Below are 22,440 nucleotides of genomic sequence, written 5' to 3'. Positions count from 1 at the left end.
GGGTATCTATTAAAAATAAGATACAGAAGCGATGTATAAATGGTTTGGACATTTAGAAATGTTAGACAAGCACTGGTGGACTCGCATGTGAATAGAGTAGATGAAGTGAAAAAGTTACGTGGGATGACACATAAGAGAAGTTATAATCATAAATAAAGGTGATTGATGTGTTAGATTTATGTAATGGATACTACTCAATGGGTTAGGGTTGTTGTTGTTGTTGTTGTGTTATGTATTACTTGTTCAAGCTCCCTTGTCTTTGGAAGGACAATCCCAAGGAAATAATTTCAGAAATTTGGTGCTTTATTCGTGGTTCGAATTATTCAAGCAGCTTACACATTTAATATAAAATTTTGGGGTATGTTTCCTATTTCTTGGATTTTTCAGGAAAGGTTTTGGCCCTCCCAGGGTCGGACCTTCCATGAGGCAACTACTCAGGGCCCATGGAAATTTCACAATTTAGGAGCCCATAAATTGAAAATTGCCCATGCAAATTTCACAACTAGGGACCATGGAAATTTCACAACTTAGGGCCCCATGCTTTTTCCACCCGCCCACCCCCTTCACGTGACCTTTCCCTTTCTCTCTTTTTCGCTCGCTGCCCTAGCCCCTATGGGCCCAATCTCTTTGGCTCCGTCGCGTCTCGCCCTCGCCCTCGCTCTCGCCTCTCGCTGCTGCTCCGTCGTCGGTAGCTCGCTGCCTCTCTCTCTCTTCTTGTTGCTCCTCGCCCTTCGCCCTCGCTTTCTCTCCTCTCGCTGCTCGATCGGCGATCGCTCGTCCTCACCGACTTGCCTCGCCCTTGTGGTCGATGGCTGGTTGCTCGGGCGCTCGCCCAGCAAGCATTGCCTCTCGCTGCTCTGCTCAGTCGCTAGCTCGCCATCGCCCTTCATCGCTCGCCCTTGTGGGTTGTGGGTTGTGGCCGGTGGCTCGCTACCTCTCGATTGCCGATTGGGTCATCAGATTAGATCTGCTTCTCAGATGCTTTAACTCCAGATTTGCTTCAAACGGTTAGTTGCTCCTTCATTTCGTTTTGTTTCGTTTATGGTAGTTTTTAATTGATAATTTAAAAAAAAAATTAATTTTATTCTTATGGTATAAATATTTATTTATTTTTTATATTTTATTATAAAAAAAATAAAATTTGAATGTAATATACAATTCGGGCCCATTTTCACGTCTCGCCTCATGGCCCCAAAAACTCAAGTCCAGCATTGGGCCCTCCAAAGACCTTTGTTTCCTTGTTCATGGGCCGTAAGTGCTTTTAAGTCCTTTTTTTGTGCCAAATTTCCCTTTTGCAGGGCAACACCCTCTAATGATCCTTCTTTTCTAGCACCTCTAAAATCATATCTAAGACATGTTTACCATTTTTTTTTCATTTTTCCTTCGTCTTCAAAGTCCCATATAGTTGGCCCTACCTTGGTTCCTTGTTTTTGCCAGCTTAGTCTATTATTATTCAAATTTAGGTTTTATTAGTTTGATTTATTGAAATTGGGTTGAGCCCAAGCTCATCTATTTGTAGAATTCTAGTTTTAGAATACATTAATTTTTAATAAATAGAAAATATTTATATTAATTTTAAAATTATTAAAAATACAAAAGTAGGTTGAAATAAATATACTTTTTAAATTCTCAAAAGGGTAACTAACCAAGCTATTTTATTTTATTATTTTTAAATTATATGTTTTTTTATTTTTAAAACACTTTTCTCCTTAAAATTTAAAATTAAATTTTATTTCTCATTATTACGAAGCAATATTATAGTATGATAATATATATTAGGGTAAATTACATCTAAATTTTAAATTTTCTTTTAGTTTGGGTTAGAGATAGTCATTTTTGAGAAGGTCTCATGTGGTTTAAAAATATTTCTAGAGGTTCATAAGTTTACTTTGTTTATTTGAGAATCTCGTCTAAAAACATTTTTAGACTTTGATGGGTCATTTAATATAAGTAATCTTTCAAATATTTCAACTCTTATTAAAATCTTCTCAGGTTTACCAGCTGTAATTTTATCCCTCAAAATAAAATGGATATGTTTAAGAATTATTAAATATAAATGTCTGATGGTATGGTTGACAAATTGAAATTGTGTGTCTTGAGAATTTGTGTGCTGTTTAAGTAAAAATGTAAGTTTCTTTAATATTTTATTTATTTATTAGGGTGTCTGAGCTTTGCCCAACTAATTCCCAGAGGGTGGGTGACCTTACCCCCTGATGTACCCCTATGTAAATTCGAATGAGAACACACTTTATACACACTCAGAACTGGACATTACGTGCAGTCCATGCGAGACTTGCCTTTCAGTCTTATCATTACCTTTCAGTTAAATGTTGCCTTTCAGTAATAATTCTATCTTTCAAGTCGCAATACTGATTCAAACTCTGATATTTTATATGAAACTTTAAGTACTTTGCCACGATATGTACGTGGGGCAAGTTTCTTTAATACTTACATGATGGTCTATATGATGAATGTGACGTATGTCAAAATGATTGAATTCTCTTGGAATTTGTTTGATAGCAACTTGTGAATGACAAGAATAATTAGATTTAAGTCCGTTGTTGTAATGACTCGTTAGTGAGTCTAAATTATTTTTCGGTATTATTTTAGCCTGTATTATATTGTGGCCATAAAATAATTAAATTGGAAAAAAAAAGAAGAGAGATGAAATGATAAATAAAGGATGTGGATGGAAAAAGAAAAGAAAGGAAAAATAAAAGCAAGGGAAAAAAAAAAAAGAAATGTGTATATGCATGTATGTCTATTTTTAAGAAAAAAGAATTAAATTGAAAGGGGATATGATGGGAATTGGCATATTTAGCAAGGGGTAAAATGGAAAAAAATCAAAGAGAATTAGAGGGGGGAAGGGGGTTGCTCGTGCACTTCATCCTTCATCTCCTCTCATTTCCTACCTTTTCCTTTTTTCTTTTTTCCTTTTTTTTCCTTGTTCTTCTGGACCACCTCAAGATCCTCTCTTCTACTTGTTTCTTCTTCCTCTAGCTTGGTTTGTAAACTTCAGTAAGGACCAAAGATCAATTTGGAGGCAGCAATTTCAGCTTCAATCGGGTTTCTACAACTTAAGGCAAGTTCTCTTCCCTTTCACATTATGTATTTAATCCCCCTTTTTTTCATGGGGATGGTAGGAATGAGTTTTGTGGGGATTTTTGGAAGCCTTGTAAATGAATTTCACCAAGTTGAAATCTAAAAATTGGGGGGATCTTGGTTGAATTGGTTTTTATGCAAAAATCTGGTTGTCTGTAAATCTTTCATTTGTTATATGATTTTGAGTGTTTAAGCTTGTGGTTTCATTGGAGTATTGATCTACCCCATATTTCCTAAGGATTGACACTAGTTTTGAGCCAAAATCGAGTTTAAATGAGTTGAAAATTGAAAATTTGGGTTAGGGTTTCGTTATGCAAATTTTGTTCTGTTTTTGTTTGCAAAAATCGACTTTCAATATGTCAAAACTTGACTCTCCTTCAAAAGTCGACTTCCAATTTGTAAAAAGTCAACTCTCCTTCAAAAGTCGACTCTCCATATGCCAAAAGTCGACTCTTGCAATGGACTACATTGCGCACCTTGTACCCTTTTAGCCATAACTTTTTGCTCCAATATCAGAATTGAGATCTGCTTTTTGGTTTGTAAACTAGACATCAAGGGATTTGATTTCATATATAATTTGGCATATTTTGGTTGTAAAATGAATTACAAAATTCCTATTTTAAAGTGACATACCATACAAAAAGAATGAATTATCAAGTATGTGCCCACAAAGAGTTCACAATTGTAAGAGTAGTGACAAGATGATCAAGTGGGGCTCAATTTTAGATGAGGCATAAGATGTTCACATACATGTTTCACATGCATGATATACTTATATGTACATTAGCGCACCTACTATTTCGCACGGAGGAAAAGCAAAAGGATATCCTATAAAGGAGAAAGTGTAAGACTGTGGGTTAGAGTCTCCCAACATCTGTCATTGTGATGTATAAGATTGTGGGTTAGAGTCCCACTATAGCTATTTATACTCGCATGAAATGTGGTCAAGACGAGGGTGGAAAGTGATCCACGAGATGATGGTGCATATATTTTACCTAATATCGTATGACATGTGTTGATATGATATATATATGGGATGCATGTATCGTTGAGTTAGAAATGCATGATGTAATCACACATGGTAAAATAAATTAGTTGTATGTCTATTTATGTCTCATTGTTTCCTACTGCCTTACTTTTTCATAAATTATACTTGTTGAACCTTGTGACTCACTTTGTTTATTCTGTGTCAATTCAAATAAAGGGAAAGCGATAGTGGGCGATGAGGCTAGTCACGCCTGATGGTGAGAGATGCATAGTGTATACAGAGTCACCTCGAGCGGAGAATCCTGGGGAGTGTCTTGTTTTCTTTTTAACAGGGCATGGGAGAACAATTGTCTTCATGTAATTTTGTTTCATGCCACCATTTTTTTTTTTTTTTTTTGGTATTATATGGGTTGTTAAGCCCAGACCAAACATGTTACTTGATTGTGTTGTATGAATGTCAAGTTCTCTACGTAAATGTTAGTATAATGTCATGAAAGTACTATTGGGATGCTTTGTTTCCATTTCTTAGCGACCTTTTCATGGATTGCCTATGCTAGTAGGTACTCTAGGAGGCAGACCGTGACAGTTGTGTATTAGAATTTGTCATTTTGAAAGAGTAGTATGATCATTATTTGTATATTGATATTTTGTAATGAGTGCATAAGGATGCAAAATTGCATCCTTAAATGTTTTTGATATTATTCTCTTGCCTTGATTATGTGATACTAGGACATGTATTGAAGTTTTAAAATGTGATTTTCAAGTTCATCTATATAATTTCTCAAGAAATTCTAAATATAGTGCAATAGTTATAGCTAGAGTCTTTAAGATCGTTCGAGTGACTTGTAGAGTTAATCGAATACATTCTCATAGAAAATGTTATTGAGAAATGAGTAATAGTACTCAAAATGCTAAGCTAGAGTAATTATTTATAAAATAACTCGAGCTTATCACTCGAGTGACATGGGATTAGAATTCTAGTGTTTAAAAGCACTTTAGCATTTGATATATTTCAGTTTTGATTTATGTCTTTGTATGATTTGATTTGAATATGTGAGTAATAATTTTCTTGAATGAATTTGATTATACATGTCTTGACAATGTCTTGTTTGATTAATGTTATGATGACATATCCAAAGGCTTAAATGTGGTAAACTAGTTTTGTTGTTTGTCTAAAGTATTTCTTGAATAATTGAGATGTCATGCTTGAATGCAAAACATCTTTGACTCTTGAATGTGCTCATTTGAATTTAAGTTTTTTTTTTTTTTTTTTGTATGTGATATCTATGTGAGTAAATGATTGAAGAAATTGTTTTCTGTGATTGTTTCTCTCTCTGCTTTCCAAGCGATATTTTATTTATTAAGAGAATAGGTAAACCCTTAAGAATTTTCTGTGTTGTGTGTTGATATCTATGTGTGTATGCTAGGAAAATTATCTTCATGATATTTACTAAGGAAAAATTTAAGGAAAAATTATCGGTACTTCTAAAAGTATTCACGCTCTCATATTGTTTAGTATCCTAAAAGTAAAACTTGCTAAAAGATACACTGAAATGTGTATTCATTAGAAAGTGTTTTGTATATCTATTTTTTAATTAATATCCTTCTATATATATATACCTCTTTATGTGTATGAGTCATATTCAAGTGATATTTGTCTTAAAAAAATTTGTTGAGCAATAGGCATAAACTTAGAGGGAGTTCTGTCTCTTGATGATTTATTCATCAAAGAAATGAAAATTTAAAAAAAGAGGAAAATGTTATACTCTTTCTACTGATATCATATGCTTCATATGGTATCAAACTTCTTACCCTTTTTGCTAATGACAAAAAGGGAGAGAAGGATTAGTAGAACATTTTTAATAAATGTTCTCTTAATCTTTAAAGTTTTGTCATCATAAAAAAGAGAGGAATTGTTGAGTTTGTTCTTGAATGTTTTGATGATGATTATTTTATACAAAACTATAATGTAAGATATGTTCTATGTTAAGGATGATTCGAGAATAAGTTCAAGGAATCTTGATATGTTTATCTATTAATATGTGTTAACGTGTTCTTATTTGTGTTAAAGTTATATTGATATTTAGGATATGTTAAATCTATGCTTTGTCTAGCAGTCTCTATCTAGTATTATGTTTCTCTTTAGGGTCATTCTAAAGATAATGCATGAGTGCAATGTTAAGTTTAGAGTCATTCTAAAGATAGTGCATGAGTGCAATGTTAAGTTCATGATATTCCAAGTATATAAAATATGAGTTAGCTTTACTCTAAGCTCAAGAGCAACCTGCTTCATATATGTATTCTTGATGTCTATTGACAAGCATCAAGTTCTTAGGTAAATGATCATACACTCCAAGTATTGGTTTTTGAGTCTTGATCCATAGAGCCTAATTTGTCTATGTGATGCTGAGTATCAAACTACTAAGATTCTCAATGTTTTGAAAAATTTAGGAAAGAATACTTGAAGAACTTGTCGCTTGGATGTTTGTTGCTTGGAAAACAAAATCATTCAAGTATCTCTCTAAGTATCCAATATTGCTAAATAGGATGCTTTAGAGGTCATAGAATAGAAACAAAATGTTTTTCTGTATTAGATGAATATCAGGTAAGCTATTCGACTAATGTGTGCTTTTGATTAGGTAGACGTGAATCAAAAATCATGTTACTAGGTTTGATGCATTTTTGTGTTATATGTTGTGATTTGATAAATGTGCTAAGTAGAATGATTTTTATTTGAATCTAGAAAACAAAATCTTCTAATTGAGTAACATATATTGTGCTCAATGTATTTGCAATTTTGAAAAATTCTATATGTCCTATCCCGGTTCAATAGCAAATAAATTACTTGATTTATATGTGTTTCAAGTGTATATATTTAATAGTGTGAATGAATATTTATTCACGTATTTATATTTCTACGAAATATGTTGTGTTAAGAAGAATAATTTTTTCTTGATCTAGAAATGAATATTTTTAGTTGAGTAACATTCAATGTACTCAACTTATTATTCTTTAAGAATCTAACGAAATTCCATTGATATGAGAATATCTCACTATCTTTGTTTATTAAAGCTTTCTATGTAACCAAATGAATGTGATTGGAAAGTTAATTTTAACCAACTTTTACAAACAACACTTGTGTATTAAGTATCTTAAATATTTGGTCTTAATGTTTAGGTTAAATTATATATTAGATGTTGATGAGAAAATTGTTTTGATGATGATATTCAAAATAATATATTAAAGATGATTACTGATAGAGTTTTATGTAACCAAATGAATGTGATTCTAAAGTTAATTTTAACCAACTTTTACAAACAATACTTGGGTATTAAATATCTTAAATATTTGGTCTTAATGTTTAGGTTAAGCTATATATTAGATGTTGATGAGAAAATTGTTTTGATGATGATATATATTAGATGTTGATGAGAAAATTGTTTTGATGATGATATTCAAAACAATATATTAAAGATGATTGCTGATAAAGTTTTAATCGAGTAAGGCATAGAATCAATCGAGTGTATCAAAATATTAATCGAGTAAAAATTTCATGTTACTCGAGTAAACTATTGATTTAGGTAATTGAGTCTCCGATCTCATCATCTTAATTGAGTATAAATCCTATTATATTCGAGCAAGTTAATTCTGTATTGCATATTAATCGATTATAAGTTATAATGTATTCGAGTGAGTATAAGTCTATACTTGTCTAAATATTCTTTTGTAATCGAGTAGTTATTGCAAGTTTTTGACAGATCAAATTTATAATCAAATAAATATTTTAATATACTCGGGTAAATCTAAATTATAATCAAGTACTTATTCTCTAGTAATTTGTCAAAGTCTCTGGACCATTTGTGTAATCAATTGTATAAATCTGTAATCGAGTAAATGTTAAAGTTTAATTGATTAAAATCTTAGTTGCAATCGAGTATTTATTTCAAGTTTCTATTGTATAATTGTAATCGATTACAAATATTTTGTAATCAAGTAAAAATTTAAATTTACTTGATTATAATTTTAATCCACTCGAGTAAATGTAAAAATTAATCGAGTATTATTTTTTTGTAATCGAGTAAATATTGATGTATAATTGATTAAATTTAATTTGTAATTAAGTAATTATTTCATGTTTCTACAGCAAAATTGTAATCGATTACAAATGTTTTGTGATTGAGTAAACTTCAAAATTAGTTGATTACAAATTATATGTATTTGAAAACAGACAAAATTTTGTCGATTACAAATTTTGTTTACTCGAGCAAAGATAAAAAATATTTTATTACAAACTCTTTTTATTCGAATAAAAATGTGCTAAAACTCAAAAATTCTAACCGTTAAACTAACTGTTGCAAGTGCATTTAATGCACAATTTTGACATTTAAGACTCTAAAATTGATCTAAATTTTCTTTCCTTCTTTTATCTTAATTTTTGAATATTCTAATGATTATTTTAAGGAAAAATAAGATTGTTCTTGTAGATATTATTTTCTTAGATAATAAGTATAAAATAAAGAAGAGGCTAAAGAAAAAGCTATTGTTTTTGAACTCTTCATATTTCTATCTTGAGCCAAAGAACCCTAAAAACATGTATCTTTTACAAGCAGAAGAGAGGGATAGTATTCTTTACATCATTTTTAAATCTCTCTTTTTGTGTAAGAAACTACTTTTAATATTTGGTTTCGATTTTGTAAAAGGTTCTCAACATGCTTATCTTGTTGTGGTTAGTGCTTGAGCTCATAAGAAATACAGTGTAAGAGATTTCAACTATTTTTTATAAAAGTTGTTTGTGTTCGATTACTACTGATATATTGAAAAGTAGAGATTACAGCTGCACCAGTCAAACTAAGTTTTTAGCTGATCTTGCCAAAAGTTATAGCAGATTGTTGAAATTTTTGATAAGAATGAAATGGAGTGAAATAGCTTGTTCAAACAAACTATTATAAAATTTGTATGTGTTACATTATTTACTTTTACCTTTTATTTTAACAAGTTAAATTTTTATTTGTAGCATTAAAAGTTTGCAATCACAGCTATCTAATTTGATCTTGTAAACCTCATTTTCATTCTAAGTGATATTTTGAATATTGGGTTGGGGCCTAACTTGCAAATGGTTTCCCCTTTGACACAGAAAAGTCTCCTTTTGTCACCCAGCAGCTTGGAGGCAAAGTAACATTTGTCCTCTTCTTTTCTCTTATATATTATTACTTAAAAATCCATAAATATGCTCAAGAACTAAATTAGGCATCAACCAATTTGTCATATATATATATATATATATGAACAAATAACAAAGACAAAGGGAGAATTATCAAACAGCGTAAGAATCATTGGTCTAAAATATCAACACCCTTCAATCTCTTCCCCCAGAAAGAAAAAATGGAAGGCCTGGTTCTGTTCAGTGTCGCAGAACTCATTCAGTACAAGCTAGATAGAAGGACTTCTAGACGAAGTACTCTTCCTGGCAAACGGAGCAGATACCGAGCTCCAGAAGCTTGAAACCACTTTGTCGTCAATCAAACTAGTCCTATTGGACGCAGAGGAGAACCAGTCAATGAACGACGAGCTTCCCAAATGGCTCGCCCGAGTCAAGGATGCTTTCGCCGACGCCGATGATCTTCTGGATGAGGTCAAATTTAAAGCTCTCAAGAACCAGGTTATGGGTAAGGTACGGAACTATCTTACGAGCCATAGTTCAATTACTTTCTGCCTTTCAGTTGTTAGAAGGATCAAGGAGATGAGAGACAGGTTACATTCAATTGATGGTCTGAAAAACAATTTTAGGCTTTCTGAGAGGTCTTCGGATCCGCGCAATGTGCGTATACAGAGGGAGACGAGCCATTCTTTTGTTCGTAGAGTCGATGTGATAGGAAGAAGAAGGGATGAAGAAGCCATTGTTGAGAGGTTGAATGATGCTAGCGAACATGTTTCTGTAATTCCCATTGTGGGAATTGGGGGCTTGGGGAAGACAACATTGGCAAGCTTAGTGTACAATAATGAGCCGGTTGATAGGCATTTTGAGCTGAAGATGTGGGTCGGTGTTTCTCAGGATTTTGATATGAATGTGCTGATGAGAAAGATCATTGCATCTGCAACGACTTCGCCCTGTGCTGAGCTAGACAGTGATCACTTGCAGCATAGGCTTCGGGGTTGTTTGGCCGATAAGAAATTTTTACTCGTCTTGGATGATATGTGGGACATCGACCTTGTAAAATGAAGGGAACTGAAATCTCTCCTCATGGGTGGTCGCAGAGGAAGCAAAGTCATTGTCACCACTAGGTCTAATGCAGTTGTTTCCATTGTGGGCAGCGATCATCATTATAAACTTGATGGACTTGCTTCGAGAGAGTGCTTCTCTTTGATTCTGAAATGGGCTTTTCCAGAAGGAGAAGATCAGAGTAGGCATCAGAACCTCCTCGACATCGGAGAGCAAATTGCAGTGAGATGTAAGGGCGTTCCATTAGCTGCAAGGACTCTAGGAAGCCTGCTGTACAAAAAAAACAGACGAACGTGATTGGCAACGTGTGAGAGATAGTGAAATATGGAGGTTACAAGGTCAGGGGCAAAATGATATCATGCCTGCTCTGAAATTGAGTTATGATCACTTACCATCTTACCTGAAACCATGTTTTGCATACTGTTCAATTTTTCAAATGGGGCAATACATTTACAAGGATAATTTAATTGAGCTGTGGATGGCACAAGGGCTGATTTGGTCAAGTCCTGGCCAAAATCTAGAGCCCGAAGAAATCGGGGATCAGTATTTTGATGAGTTGTGTTCAAGATCACTCTTTCAAGAGGTTGAAGAGAATGGCCCCTTGTCTGTAACCTTTAGAATGCATGATCTTGTACATGATCTTGCACAGTCTGTAGCACAAACAGAATGCCTAAAGAAGAAATCCCATGCGGGAGATGTTTCTAATATGGTTCGGCATGTTTCCTTACTGGGTTGTGATTTGTCAGGACAGGGAGTAGAAAAATCCCTCCTCAAACTTCAGAAGCTGCGGACCATTTTCTTTCCACGGGATGGGATAAGATCCACTCATGATCGTTTTGTTGATGAATGCATCTCAACTTTCCTGTACTTGCGAGTGATCGATTTGGAGGATTCATGTTTTGAAGTCTTACCGAAATCTATTGGTTACTTGAAACATTTGAGGTTTCTTGACCTCAGTTGGAACTGTAGCATCAAAAAACTCCCTGCTTCCATTTGCAAGCTGCTGAATCTGCAGACTCTAAGGATCTCAGATTGTAAGGAGTTGAAGAGGTTGCCTAAAAATATAGGGAACTTGATTGGCCTTAGACATCTCTATGTAACCACACAACAGGAATCTTTCCCTGAGAAAGCAATCGGATGCTTGACCTCTCTTCAGTCTCTGTGGATCACCGGTTGTGCCAACCTTGTTTGTTTGCCAGAAGAAATTCAGTGCCTCAGAGCTCTTCGGACATTAGCTATCAGCAGATGCCCGAGATTAGCATCTCTTCCAAAATGCATAGCAAGTCTTGCCAAGTTAGAGAACCTGATGATCAATGACTGTGAAAAGCTCAACTTGGATGTGGGGAGTATCACTACATTTGGAAACCTTGGCATCAGGAAAATGGTTTTTGCAGAATTACCAAACTTTGTGAATTGGCCCCATTGGCTGCGTGGCACAGCTACGAGTGTAAATTACCTAAGGATTGCATACTGCCCCAGCCTTGGGGAACTCCCAGAGTGGCTGCAATACTCAGCATCGCTTCAGAAACTCGAGATTTTTGGATGCCCGGAAGTGTCAGCATTGCCAGAGGGATTCCAACACCTCCGGGCACTGAAAGTACTGAGGGTTAAAGAGTGCAGCAGGCTGGCCCGTAGACTACACCCAGAAATAGGCAGAGTTTCAAATATGGTAGCTCATATCCCAGAATTATATATCAACAATGCCGGGATCACCTAGGTAAGCTTGAATTTTCAACCCTCACCCATCACATAAACATTGTATATCTATCTAATAATGCTAAAAATGAGGTTATGTGTGATAAGATCAAAGTGATTTCTATTGAAAATAAGATACAGAAGCCATGTTTAACATAGTCTAGACATTTGGAGACCTTAGACAAGCACTCGCGGACTCGCCTGTGAGAATAGTAGATGAAGTGAAAAAAGTTACGTGGAAAGACATAAGAGAAGTTATGATTGATTGGTGTGTTAGAATTTATGTAATGGACCCTACTCAATGGGTTATGGTTTGTTGTTTTTGGGTTATGTATTACTTGTTCAAGCTCCCTTGTCTTTGGGATATGTTTCCTATTTCTCTGGATTTTTCAGGAAAGGTTTTGGCCCTCCAAAGACCTTTCTTTCCATGTTCATGAGCTGTAAGTGCTTTTAAGTCCCTTTTTGTGCCAATTTGCCCTTCCATTGGAGAGCACCCTCCAATGATCTTTCCTTGCTATGGAACTTTTCTAGCACGTCTAAAATCATATCTAAGACATGTTTACCATTTTTTTCCATTTTTCCTTCGTCTCCAAAGTCCCATATCAGTTGGCCCGACCTTGGTCCCTTGCTCTTGCCAGCCTAGTGTAGTATTGTTCGTATTTAGGTTTTATTAGTTTGATTTATTGAAATTGGGGTGATCCCAAGCTCATCTATTTGTAGGTTCAAGCTCTAATGATCTTTCCTTCCATATTTGTAGGTTCAAGCTCATATATTTGCAGTATTTGTCCAAATATTTGTGATAGGACAGGGTGGCTTGATAGAGCATTGATATTGTTTAGTTATTTATTTGAATACAAATGTACCAATCATTACTTATTAATTTAAAATGCCTGTATTCAAATTTTGTATTTCCCTTTGATTTATTGTTGTTAATACATGGGATATTTTCGTTACACATTTTGTCATTTTAATAGGTTAGCATTGCTTATGTGTTGATAGCATGTTAGTATTGTTTGATATCATAGTGATATTCAGTGTCCTATTAAGGGACAGTGTTAACCATAACTTTATACTTAGTCTTTACTGTTAGATAGTATTTATTAACTAATATATAGATAAAAAAAAGTAGGATATGAAAAATATTTAAGATAAAAAGTACTTTTCTATTGTGTTTATTAAATTTATCTAGTGACCGTTGAAAAAGAAGTCACGTGATTTCTTATTTGAGTTTTTACAGATAAATTTATCTGTTTTCCCTCTAAATAAATTTATCTTGGTTTTTACAGATAGGAAAAAATGACATATGTGTCATTTAGTGTATTCTAAAAAATTTAGTAAATAATTTGATAAAAATATTAGAATGTTTTCTAACTCTATCTTGACTTTTCCATATGTTAATTCAAAAATCATTTCAACTTTATATTAATATAACCTTGTCTTTTATCATTTTAAAAAATGCTACTTTAACCAATACTATTTTCAAGGAAATGACATTAACCTAAATCTTACAATATAACCCTTTTCAAGTCTATGTTACAATTTGTGTACCTATCACTATTTTTGAACTACTACTTTTGTTTTTCTTTTTAAATTGTAGAAATGTATTTGAAATTTGTTATAATATTTACTATTAATCTTATATGAACTTATGTAAACCATTTTTTACATAACATAGGTCTATACGTACCTAAGGTTTATATCTTCATGGAGGAAATTTTTTAAAGTTCGGTATATTATTGAAAAAATTAAAAAATTATTATAAAATTAAAATTATAAAATTAAAATAAGGTAAAAAAATTAAAATATGGAAAAAATTTCTACATCCCCCTAAGAAATTACCAAATAAAGTCTTAAATAAAAAAAAAAATCTTATTTAGGATTCGAATTCTTGGATTTAAACCCTAATACAAACGTTTTTAATAAAATGTATCCTAATCAAAGAATTTGGAATTTGGAATTTGGATTTCTTTTTTGTTTTTTGGAAAAAAATTGAAATTCCAAATAATTGATTTTAGAATTCGAGTTTTAGATTACATTAATTTTTAATACATAGAAAATATTTATATTAATTTTAAAATTCTTAAAAATACAAAAGTAGGTTGAAATAAATATACTTTTTAAATTTTCAGAAGGGTAACTGATCAAGTTATTTTATTTTATTATTTTTAAATTATATGTTTTTTATTTTTAGAGTACTTTTTCCCTTAAAATTTAAAATTAAATTTTATTTCTCATTATTACGATGCAATACTGTAGGATGATAATGTATATTAGGGTAAATTACATCTAAATTTTAAATTTTCTTTTAATTTGGGTGAGAGATAGTCATTTTGGAGAAGGTCTCATGTGGTTTAAAAATATTTCTAGAGGTCCATAAAGTTTACTTTGTTTATTTGAGAATCTCATCCAAAAACATTTTTAGATCTTGATAGGTCATTTGGTATAAATAATCTGTGAAGTATTTCAACTCTTATTAGCCAAAAGAATACAAGCTATGCAATTTAGCCGAAAATTTAATAACTTTGAAATGAAAGAAATGAAAAGCATGGAACTTGCATAACAAAAGGAGATGTAAGAAGAACTTGCATAACATCAAGTGAAGAAACAACTTGCACATAAATGGATAAGAAAAGTGAAGAGAACTTGTATATCAAGAAGGGATGTAAGGAGAAATGGTCTTTCTTTTGATGAAGAGAAACCAAGGAAAAGAAGTTTTTCCTCAAATCTAAAAAATCCACCTTGAAGCTTCAAGTCATGAGATAATGAAGATGAAAAACGAAGAAAAAGAAGAAGAAACAAAGAAGATGAAGAAGAAAACTAAGAAGAAGGGGAAGAAAACTTGTTGGTTGAGGAAAAGAACAGAGAGAAGAAGAATGATTGAGAGACAAAAAAGAGGAAAATGAAAAAAGAGAGAGCCATATGTCTTTTGCCAAATGACCTTTTACCTTTCACTTGCACACAACCACTATTATTATAATGCCCATTTTGGATATTTCACAATTAATTACATTTCTGTTTAAATTTATCTCACCATATTGCAAATGGGCTCAAGCCCAATCCATTAATCAAAATCACATAATTAGGCCCAACTCACCTAAGACCTAAAAAAATTATTTTCCAACTTGGCCCAACCCATTTTATTTTAAATATACAACCCACACATAGTTTAGGCCCACTTCATTTAAAATTTTAGCCATCCCATATCTTTGTACTTTTCACATTAGCCCATCCCTATTCATTAAACTCAACTCATTTTATTAAATTTTTAATCTTTAAATTTTTTTATAAACTATGATATATATATCTATACACCAAAATAAAATAAAAACATTAATCATGACATAGACTCAATAATGAGTCCTTACAGTTTTCCCCCCTTCCCTTCAAATAATTTGGTCCTTCAAATTCATACTTGGTCATACAAACAACTGGAGAAAGAGACACCTCATCTCATCCTCGATCTCCCAAGTAACCTGGTTTGGAGAGTGATGTTTCCATTGGACCTTCACAAACAAAATCGTCTTGTTTCTCAATATTTTCTCCTTTCACTCCAATATACCAATTGTCATTTTCTTATAAAAAACATCTTCTCTGACTTCTATGGTCTGATAGTCAATAATGTGCTGGGAGTTTGGCACGTACTTCCTCAACATAGATACATGAAACATATTATGCAGGCCCACCAACTGAGGGGGTAAGGCCAACCTGTAGGTCAAAGATCCAACCCGCTCTAAATCTCAAAAAAACTGACATAGCGAGGATTGAGCTTGCCAGACACCCCAAATCTGCGCACACCCTTTATAAGTGTCACCCTCAATCATACATGATCGCCCACATCAAATTTCAAGTTACGTTGTCTATTGTCCGCGTAACTCTTTTGCCTATCCTGGGCTTCATTCATTCAGGCCCTAATGGTTTGGATCTTTTCTATCATCTATATAATAATATCGGGTCCCAACAATGCTCTATCTACAACATTCTCCTAACGAATAGGTGACTTACATGGCCTATCATACAATGCCTCATAAGGTGATATCCCAATACTCTTGACGACTATTATTGTAGGTGAATTCCACCAACGGTAAATGATTGTCCCAACTGCCAAGGAAATCCAATATGCATGCCCTAAGCATATCTTCCAGTGTTTGGATCGTCCTCTCTGTCTTCCCATCAGTTTGCTGATGAAGGGTAGTACTGAATCTCAACTTCGTCCCGAAGGCACCATGTAAAGCCTCCCAAAAATGCGAAGTGAAACGAGGATCACAATCTGACACAATACTGGACGAAATGCCATGTAGTCTCACGATCTCTTCAATGTATATCTTTGCCAAACGGTTTAGAGGGTAAGTCTTCTTTATCAACAAGAAGTGGGCTGATTTAGTCAGCCTGTCAATTATCACCCATATAGCAGCATGCCCCTTTGTCATCCTAGGCAAACATGTCACAAAGTCCATGGATATATTATCCCACTTCCATTCCAGAATAGGTAACGAATGTAAGGATTGGCTGATTTTTTATGTTCCGCCTTAATTTGCTAACACACCGCACACTTCGAAACATACCTTGCCACATCTCTTTTCAAGCTATCCTACCAAAACTGTTGCCGGAGATTGGATAGTGTAACGGGACTTGTGAGTTTTTGACAAAATTCCATTCCTAATCTCTGCATCATCAGGAAAACAAATCCGCCCCTGAAATAGCAACATTTCATCACCCTTTTGACTGAATCCCACTGAGGAAAACTTTTCCATATCTTCCAAAATCTATGCCAATTTCACATCATGGGGTTGCTGAGCTCAAATTTGCTCAATCAATTCAAACTATACCCTCATATAGGTATAATACACGATAAGCCTCTCATCAGGACTAGAGATAAACATCTTACCCATTTGCCTCAATAGGGTCTATTCCTGGACCATCATAGCTGTAACGCCCCACCATTTTCAAGGGCGTTAAATAACTTAAGAATTTCAAGAATATACATTTTTTTCCTTCATAAACTCAATATAAATCATTTCCTGACAATCCCGATCTACCTTCTCAGCATACCAAAATAAAAATCAATAAGATAAAACATGTAATCACCATAAATACGGAAGCTAAAATCGAAACCTGATATGATACAGAATCGAAATCCACTTTAATCATAAAATAAGAATCCGTACCATTACATCTTTAAATACTTAATTACATAGAGACTCATCATCAAGAGATAACAATTAAGTACCTCCAAAGATACAACCTAATGATACCTCAAAAATACATTAAACCATAACAATTATACATGATCATCAATATAATAATATATCCTGAATCCTCATGAGGAAACAAATACCGGGACAACTCGCCAAACCCATCGACCACATCATCATGTGTCGTTACGTCTCAATCATCTCCTTGCCATATTTGCAAGTCCTAACTGGAACGTTTGAATGTTCCAAGGGTATAACCCGATTAGAATATGAATCTTCTAACGAGGGTTTAAAAACACGATATCTGAATAAATGATGCAAATAAATGAACAAACATTACCCTAGTGTAACTTCCTAGCCCAGCTCGGCACGAAATTCTAGGCAAAATCTTGGCACCTCTGGCAAGATAATCCTAACGTTATTCCATTAATTACCCTTGGGGAATTACGATTACACTCTTAGGGTGACATCTCATTCCCATACACAAATATCAATATGATAATAATTTCGTGCCACGTAAATTCATGACTTTCCATGCAATATGACAAAATGAATCATATCTTTCATAAATATCATGCATAATAAACAATCATATCATATAAGATAGGATAACTCACATTTAGAGATAAACTCGGATTTCTCAAAAAGCATGCATCGCCTTAATATGCGTGTCCGACCTCGATTTTCGTGCCAACTCTCGAAAGTTTCACTAATCACTTTTTCTCGAGCAAATAATTCATAAAAAACATATTTAATCACTAAATATCTCAATATTCCATTTTCTTCCTATTTTCCTTCATTTCTTCCATTTTGCCTTTTAAAAATCCGAATAAATACCATCGAGACTATTTTATCAAATCTATTTCCACAAAAATTCATAATATCATATGAACTTCAAAGGAAAATTACTGAACTTATCCAAATGCTGCGTTTTCACGCAGAACGAGACTATTTAGTGCGAAAATCGAGACATCCGGGTGACAAACACTAAAACTTTTTACACAAAGCCCCGTAAAATATTTTTCTTGATTTTTGGACATTTTTCACATTTTTCCAAGCCCTCACGCCTCTTTATGCGCTGGCGCGTGGTTTGCACGTGATGATTAGCGCATGTAGGCTACAAACCGATCATCTCCTAGGCCATGGCACACCGGATGTAATACCCTAAGAGCCCAAAGAAGCGTAGTATATATCAATGATACGTAAGGAAAGAAACAACACTAGTTGGATACCTTTTGGGCTGAATGTAGACAAAGAACTCCGGGGTTAAACGTGGTTGAGATAGGGTAGTTCAAGGATGGGTGACCTCCTGGAAAGTTCGTGTAGGCCCATCATGGTAAGTTGTTTCGATCCTTCCTATCGCTCGATGCGGGATGTTACAGGTGGTATTAGAGCTGACCCCCGAGCCTCTGAGCGAGGTGGTGGGGTAAACCTCAGCGAGAATGTTGAGTCCTTAGGGGGGTGCGTGTAAGCACCTTAGGCGAATCCCACATCGGCCATGTAGGGGGGGAAATCTGAGACCGGTTGTAAGGTCGCATAACGAGGACGTCATGTGCTCAAGGGGGAGAATGTAATACCCCAAGAGCCCAGAGAAACGTAGTATATATCGAGGATACGTAAGGAAAGAAACAACACCAGCTGGATACCTTTTGGACTGAATGTAGGCAAGGAACTCTGGGGTTAAGGGTGCTTGAGCTAAGGTAGTTCAAGGATAGGTGACCCCTTGGGAAGTTTGCGTAAGCCCATCAGGGTAAGTTGTTTCTGTCATTCCTATCGCTCGATGCAGGATGTTACACCAAAAATTGGAGATTCTGATGCCACTTGTAGCGCTTTTTGAGTCGATCCATATGGCCAAGTTTGAGCCCAAAAGGAGCACCGGAAGGCCTCCGACCAGCTGCTTGAAGCCTCGGCTTAGGCGAATTGCGTCTTTCTTTGGCGAAGCTCGAAACCCTACAAAACATTAACCAAAACTCTTCAAACTTTCTAGAATTCTTCTTCAAGTTATGGGAAACAAAAGCCCCTTATTTTGGAACCCTAATTCATTTGATTTCGTGGCCGATTTGAAGCTCCAAGTACTCCCATTTTTGGCCTTCATGGACACCTATTTATAGGCGAATCTGAACCCTCAAATGCCTTTTCTCGGCTAACCCAAGGCCTTAAGAGCTTTTACCTCCCTTAGATGGCCCTGGAACGAGCCCTTGTCGACCACAAAAAGCAATTTGCAGGTACTCGATCGCGGGACCACTTTCGGTCACTTTTTCTTGAATTTTCGACTAACCCAGTGGCCGTTGTTGGCCCATGCCTTTACAAATGATGTGTAATACCCGGGAATGATTTGAGGTCATAAATAATATTTAATGAAGGGCATAAATGGAATTTTTTGAAAAATGAGGTTATAGGGTACACTAACGCAGCTTTAGGCAATCGAATCAATCGGAGGGAGTATTCCGGACTCTAGTTATCCAAGGAAAATGGTATAGTGTCGACGAGTGATTTAAGTTATGATTTTTAGTGATGAAAGAAATTGGATTGGGAACAGTTTTTGGTACAGCTGTCGACCGGGCTGAGAAAATCGAATCGACGTAGGAGACGTCTGAAAAGTTAACGAAGCATGTCAAGAACTAGTATTTTATGTTTAGAACAACCCTTAAGCGATTTTGGGTTTGATTCAAATGGATTCAAGGTCAAAACGATCAGTCGGGCCTAAGTGCAGTTTTCTAATTTTGCTCGAGGGAGGTCAAAACGGTAATTTTTTAGAAGTTTCAAGGGGCAAGTGAAAATTACAAGACTTGTAGGACTTAGTGATGGTGTTGGGAAGATCAGGGGTACCAAGGAAAAGACCAAAATGAGATTTGATAAAATCAGGGGGGGTGAAAATGCAATAAACCAAAGTCTGGTAGTGTGAACACAAAGAGAAAATGGCCGCCGCACTGCCACCAAACCTGGCCACCGTTTCCGGCGATGGGACGGCCGAGGCTAGCTTGGGGAAGGTCATATGCGGCGGTAGGAAGGCTTGGGGGCCAAGCTTGGCCGCTGATTGGCCAGAATTTGTTTATAAAAGGAGGCTGAAACTTCAAAGTTTTTGACATCAAATTGGTCGATTTTGAGAGAGAATCGAAGGCAAGGGATAAAGGGCTTTTGCTCCTTGGAGTGTGGGAATCGTTTCTGGAGCATTTAGGAAGCAAAGGAGTACGTTTGGTGGCCGATTGAAGCTCAGTCGTAAAGCCCTAGGCGGACCGCCACCGCGACCTGCAACTCGCCTTTCGGGGCACTTTCTGGTGGCCTTTCGACCTAATTTTCGTGGGGTTGTGATCGACTGAAGAAGGGCTTTAAGGGGGTACCAGTTTCGAGGTCATCGGAGCAACCGCCGGCGACTGGCTCGAGGAAGAAGAGGGTGGCGCGTGCAGTCACGCGTCAGCCTTCACCGTCACACACGCGCCTAGCGCGTGAGGGCGAGTGAGGAAGGGCATTTTGGTAATTTTGATTCCAGAATTTTGATTTAATTATTTTAGAATTTTCTGTATTGAAATATTTGGGAAAATGTTTGAGAAAATAATTATTTTGGAATTACTAAGGTGAAAAATAGGAGAAAATAGAGGAAATTAAGGAAAATTTGAGGAAAATGGATTTTAATGCTTTCTTAATTAAATATGGTGTTTAGGATGTGTTGTGGCTCGAGGTTGCGTATAAGCTCAAGTATTTGGGATTTGGCACGCAAATCGAGGCACTGCACGAGGATTGAGGTATTCCGAATGCATGCTGGTGAGTGGTCTGACTCTAGTTTTACCTTTGTTTTGGATATGTCTTGGTGTGAGTGTAGTGAGTTCAGGTGAACGAGTGACACGGTAGGGCACTCGAGACCAGAACTCGGAATGCTATACTTATGCGTTTTGTTCATGTATATATGGCATCATTTACATATTGATCATTTGGTATATTGCATCAACTTTTTTTTTTACTTGCAAAAGAGTCGGTGCATGGCGTGGGATTTTCATATCATCGGGGTATTGATTTTCATGTCGTTATTGGGTCCGTATGAGACGGGATGAGGTCTTCTTGAGAATGGGACAAGGTTAATCTTGGTGAACGAGTGACACGGTAGGGCACTCGAGAGATTAAGTATGTCGCGGCAAGGTCAACCCCATCGGTGTGTGGAATGGATTTTTCACGAGAGGTTGAGTATGTCAGGGAGATTTCTCAAGTTAGACGTGTTTGCATTTGTCGTTTTGTCTGTGTATGCCATGCTTGTATGTTTGTTCATGCATTATGTAAACTGTTTCATGTCATCACTTAGATGTTTTGTCATCTAACTTAAGTTATGCCCCTGGAACGTTCAATGTTCCAGTCAGGGACTGCTGCGAGGGCAAGGATATGGCCAGTTGAAGATCTATGGTGCTTAGTTTGATAGACATTGTAACATTTGGGGGTTTTAGTATGTATTTCAGCTTGTATAAGAATAGTTGTACGATAGCATTGTTATCATTTGGTTATCTATATTACGTATTTCATTATGAAAATGCTATGTAAGAATCGGTGTTTGATGATAATGTATCCGCTGCATTATGATTATCTCTCATTTAGTTGTTAAGATTATTGATTTTGATGGTTAAACGGGCAAGACTGGGGTTTTTGGGATCTTGTGTGTGCATGTGAAGGTTGTTCATGAAGCACCGCGCGTAATGATGTTAATAATAAAAAAAAAAGATTCCCGAAAATACCCTTATAGTGACACGCCCGGCTAGGCGGGGTGTTACAAAATGCTCCCTCGACCATCCCTTGTGCAACCCTGTGGCCAAAATAAGCTGTGGTCGACCAGCCATGTGCTGGTCATTGGCCAAACTTTTGGCTTTTTGCTCTTTAGCCCCTTAACTTTTGGCTTTTACCTTTTTGACCCTTTTCACTTAGCTCCTGAACTTTCTATAATTGTATTTAAGACCGTCAAGTCCTAAAACATCTATTTGACCCCTGAAGATTCTGAAAAAACATTGTGTTGACCTCCTTCTGGCAATTTCAGAAAACTGCACTTAGGCCCGAATTTTCGTTTTGGCCCTAAACCTTTTCGTTTCTTCCTGAAACCGTTGAAGGGTTGTTCTTTAAGAAAAATCGAAGCCCCATCAAGCTTTCGTTGACTTCCCGAAAGTCGCCTTCAATGATTTGGTTTTGCAGCCTAAATGACAGCTGCATTTTAGCTGTACCGAAAATCGTTTCCGATCCGATTTCTTTGGATACTATAAATCCTATCTC

At 35.4% G+C, this 22,440-nt stretch overlaps 3 protein-coding genes across 9 annotated transcripts in view; all 3 read left to right on the top strand.

Moving 5' to 3' along the window:
- Positions 1 to 4,737, top strand: part of LOC127788345 (putative disease resistance protein RGA1) — a 104,624-nt gene extending 99,887 nt beyond the window's left edge. For 3 of the 4 annotated variants that reach the window (XR_008020325.1, XR_008020327.1, XM_052316504.1), the window contains one exon: positions 4,307 to 4,737. The gene's annotated coding sequence lies outside the window, so the exon portion shown is untranslated. Of the gene's footprint in view, positions 1 to 3,000; positions 3,083 to 4,306 lie in introns of all 4 variants that reach the window. The other variant, XR_008020328.1, reaches the window with a different exon arrangement.
- Positions 4,738 to 9,628: 4,891 nt separating this feature from the next.
- On the top strand, positions 9,629 to 10,309 carry LOC127788347 (putative disease resistance protein RGA3). 2 transcript variants are annotated; one of them, XM_052316508.1, is made up of 2 exons: positions 9,629 to 9,760; positions 9,877 to 10,309. In XM_052316508.1, the coding sequence occupies exons 1-2, from the start codon at positions 9,687 to 9,689 to the stop codon at positions 10,307 to 10,309; spliced, it is 507 nt and encodes a 168-aa protein (XP_052172468.1). In that variant the 5' UTR covers positions 9,629 to 9,686. The 2 variants fall into 2 exon arrangements, with proteins under 2 accessions (XP_052172468.1, XP_052172467.1); XM_052316507.1 differs by having other exon boundaries at positions 9,647 to 10,309.
- LOC127788344 (putative disease resistance protein RGA1) overlaps positions 9,948 to 22,440 on the top strand; it is a 56,318-nt gene continuing 43,825 nt past the window's right edge. The window contains exons 1-2 of one of the 3 annotated variants that reach the window (XM_052316499.1): positions 10,668 to 12,026; positions 12,762 to 12,960. In XM_052316499.1, the coding sequence (XP_052172459.1) occupies positions 10,668 to 12,026 (1,359 nt within the window). In that variant the 3' untranslated portion in view covers positions 12,762 to 12,960. Of the gene's footprint in view, positions 12,027 to 12,761; positions 12,961 to 22,440 lie in introns of those variants that run through there. The other 2 variants (XM_052316498.1, XM_052316500.1) reach the window with 2 other exon arrangements.

The sequence above is a fragment of the Diospyros lotus genome, chromosome 13, assembly GCF_014633365.1.
Source record: "Diospyros lotus cultivar Yz01 chromosome 13, ASM1463336v1, whole genome shotgun sequence".
Lineage (NCBI taxonomy): Eukaryota > Viridiplantae > Streptophyta > Magnoliopsida > Ericales > Ebenaceae > Diospyros > Diospyros lotus.
The sequence above is the reverse complement of the archived record's forward strand: the minus strand, read 5'-3'. Positions and strand labels throughout refer to the sequence as shown.

What these genes read in the sequence shown, in the direction of transcription:
- LOC127788347 (XM_052316507.1), top strand. Translation starts at nt 9,647, where the DNA reads ATGAACGACGAGCTTCCCAAATGGCTCGCCCGAGTCAAGGATGCTTTC.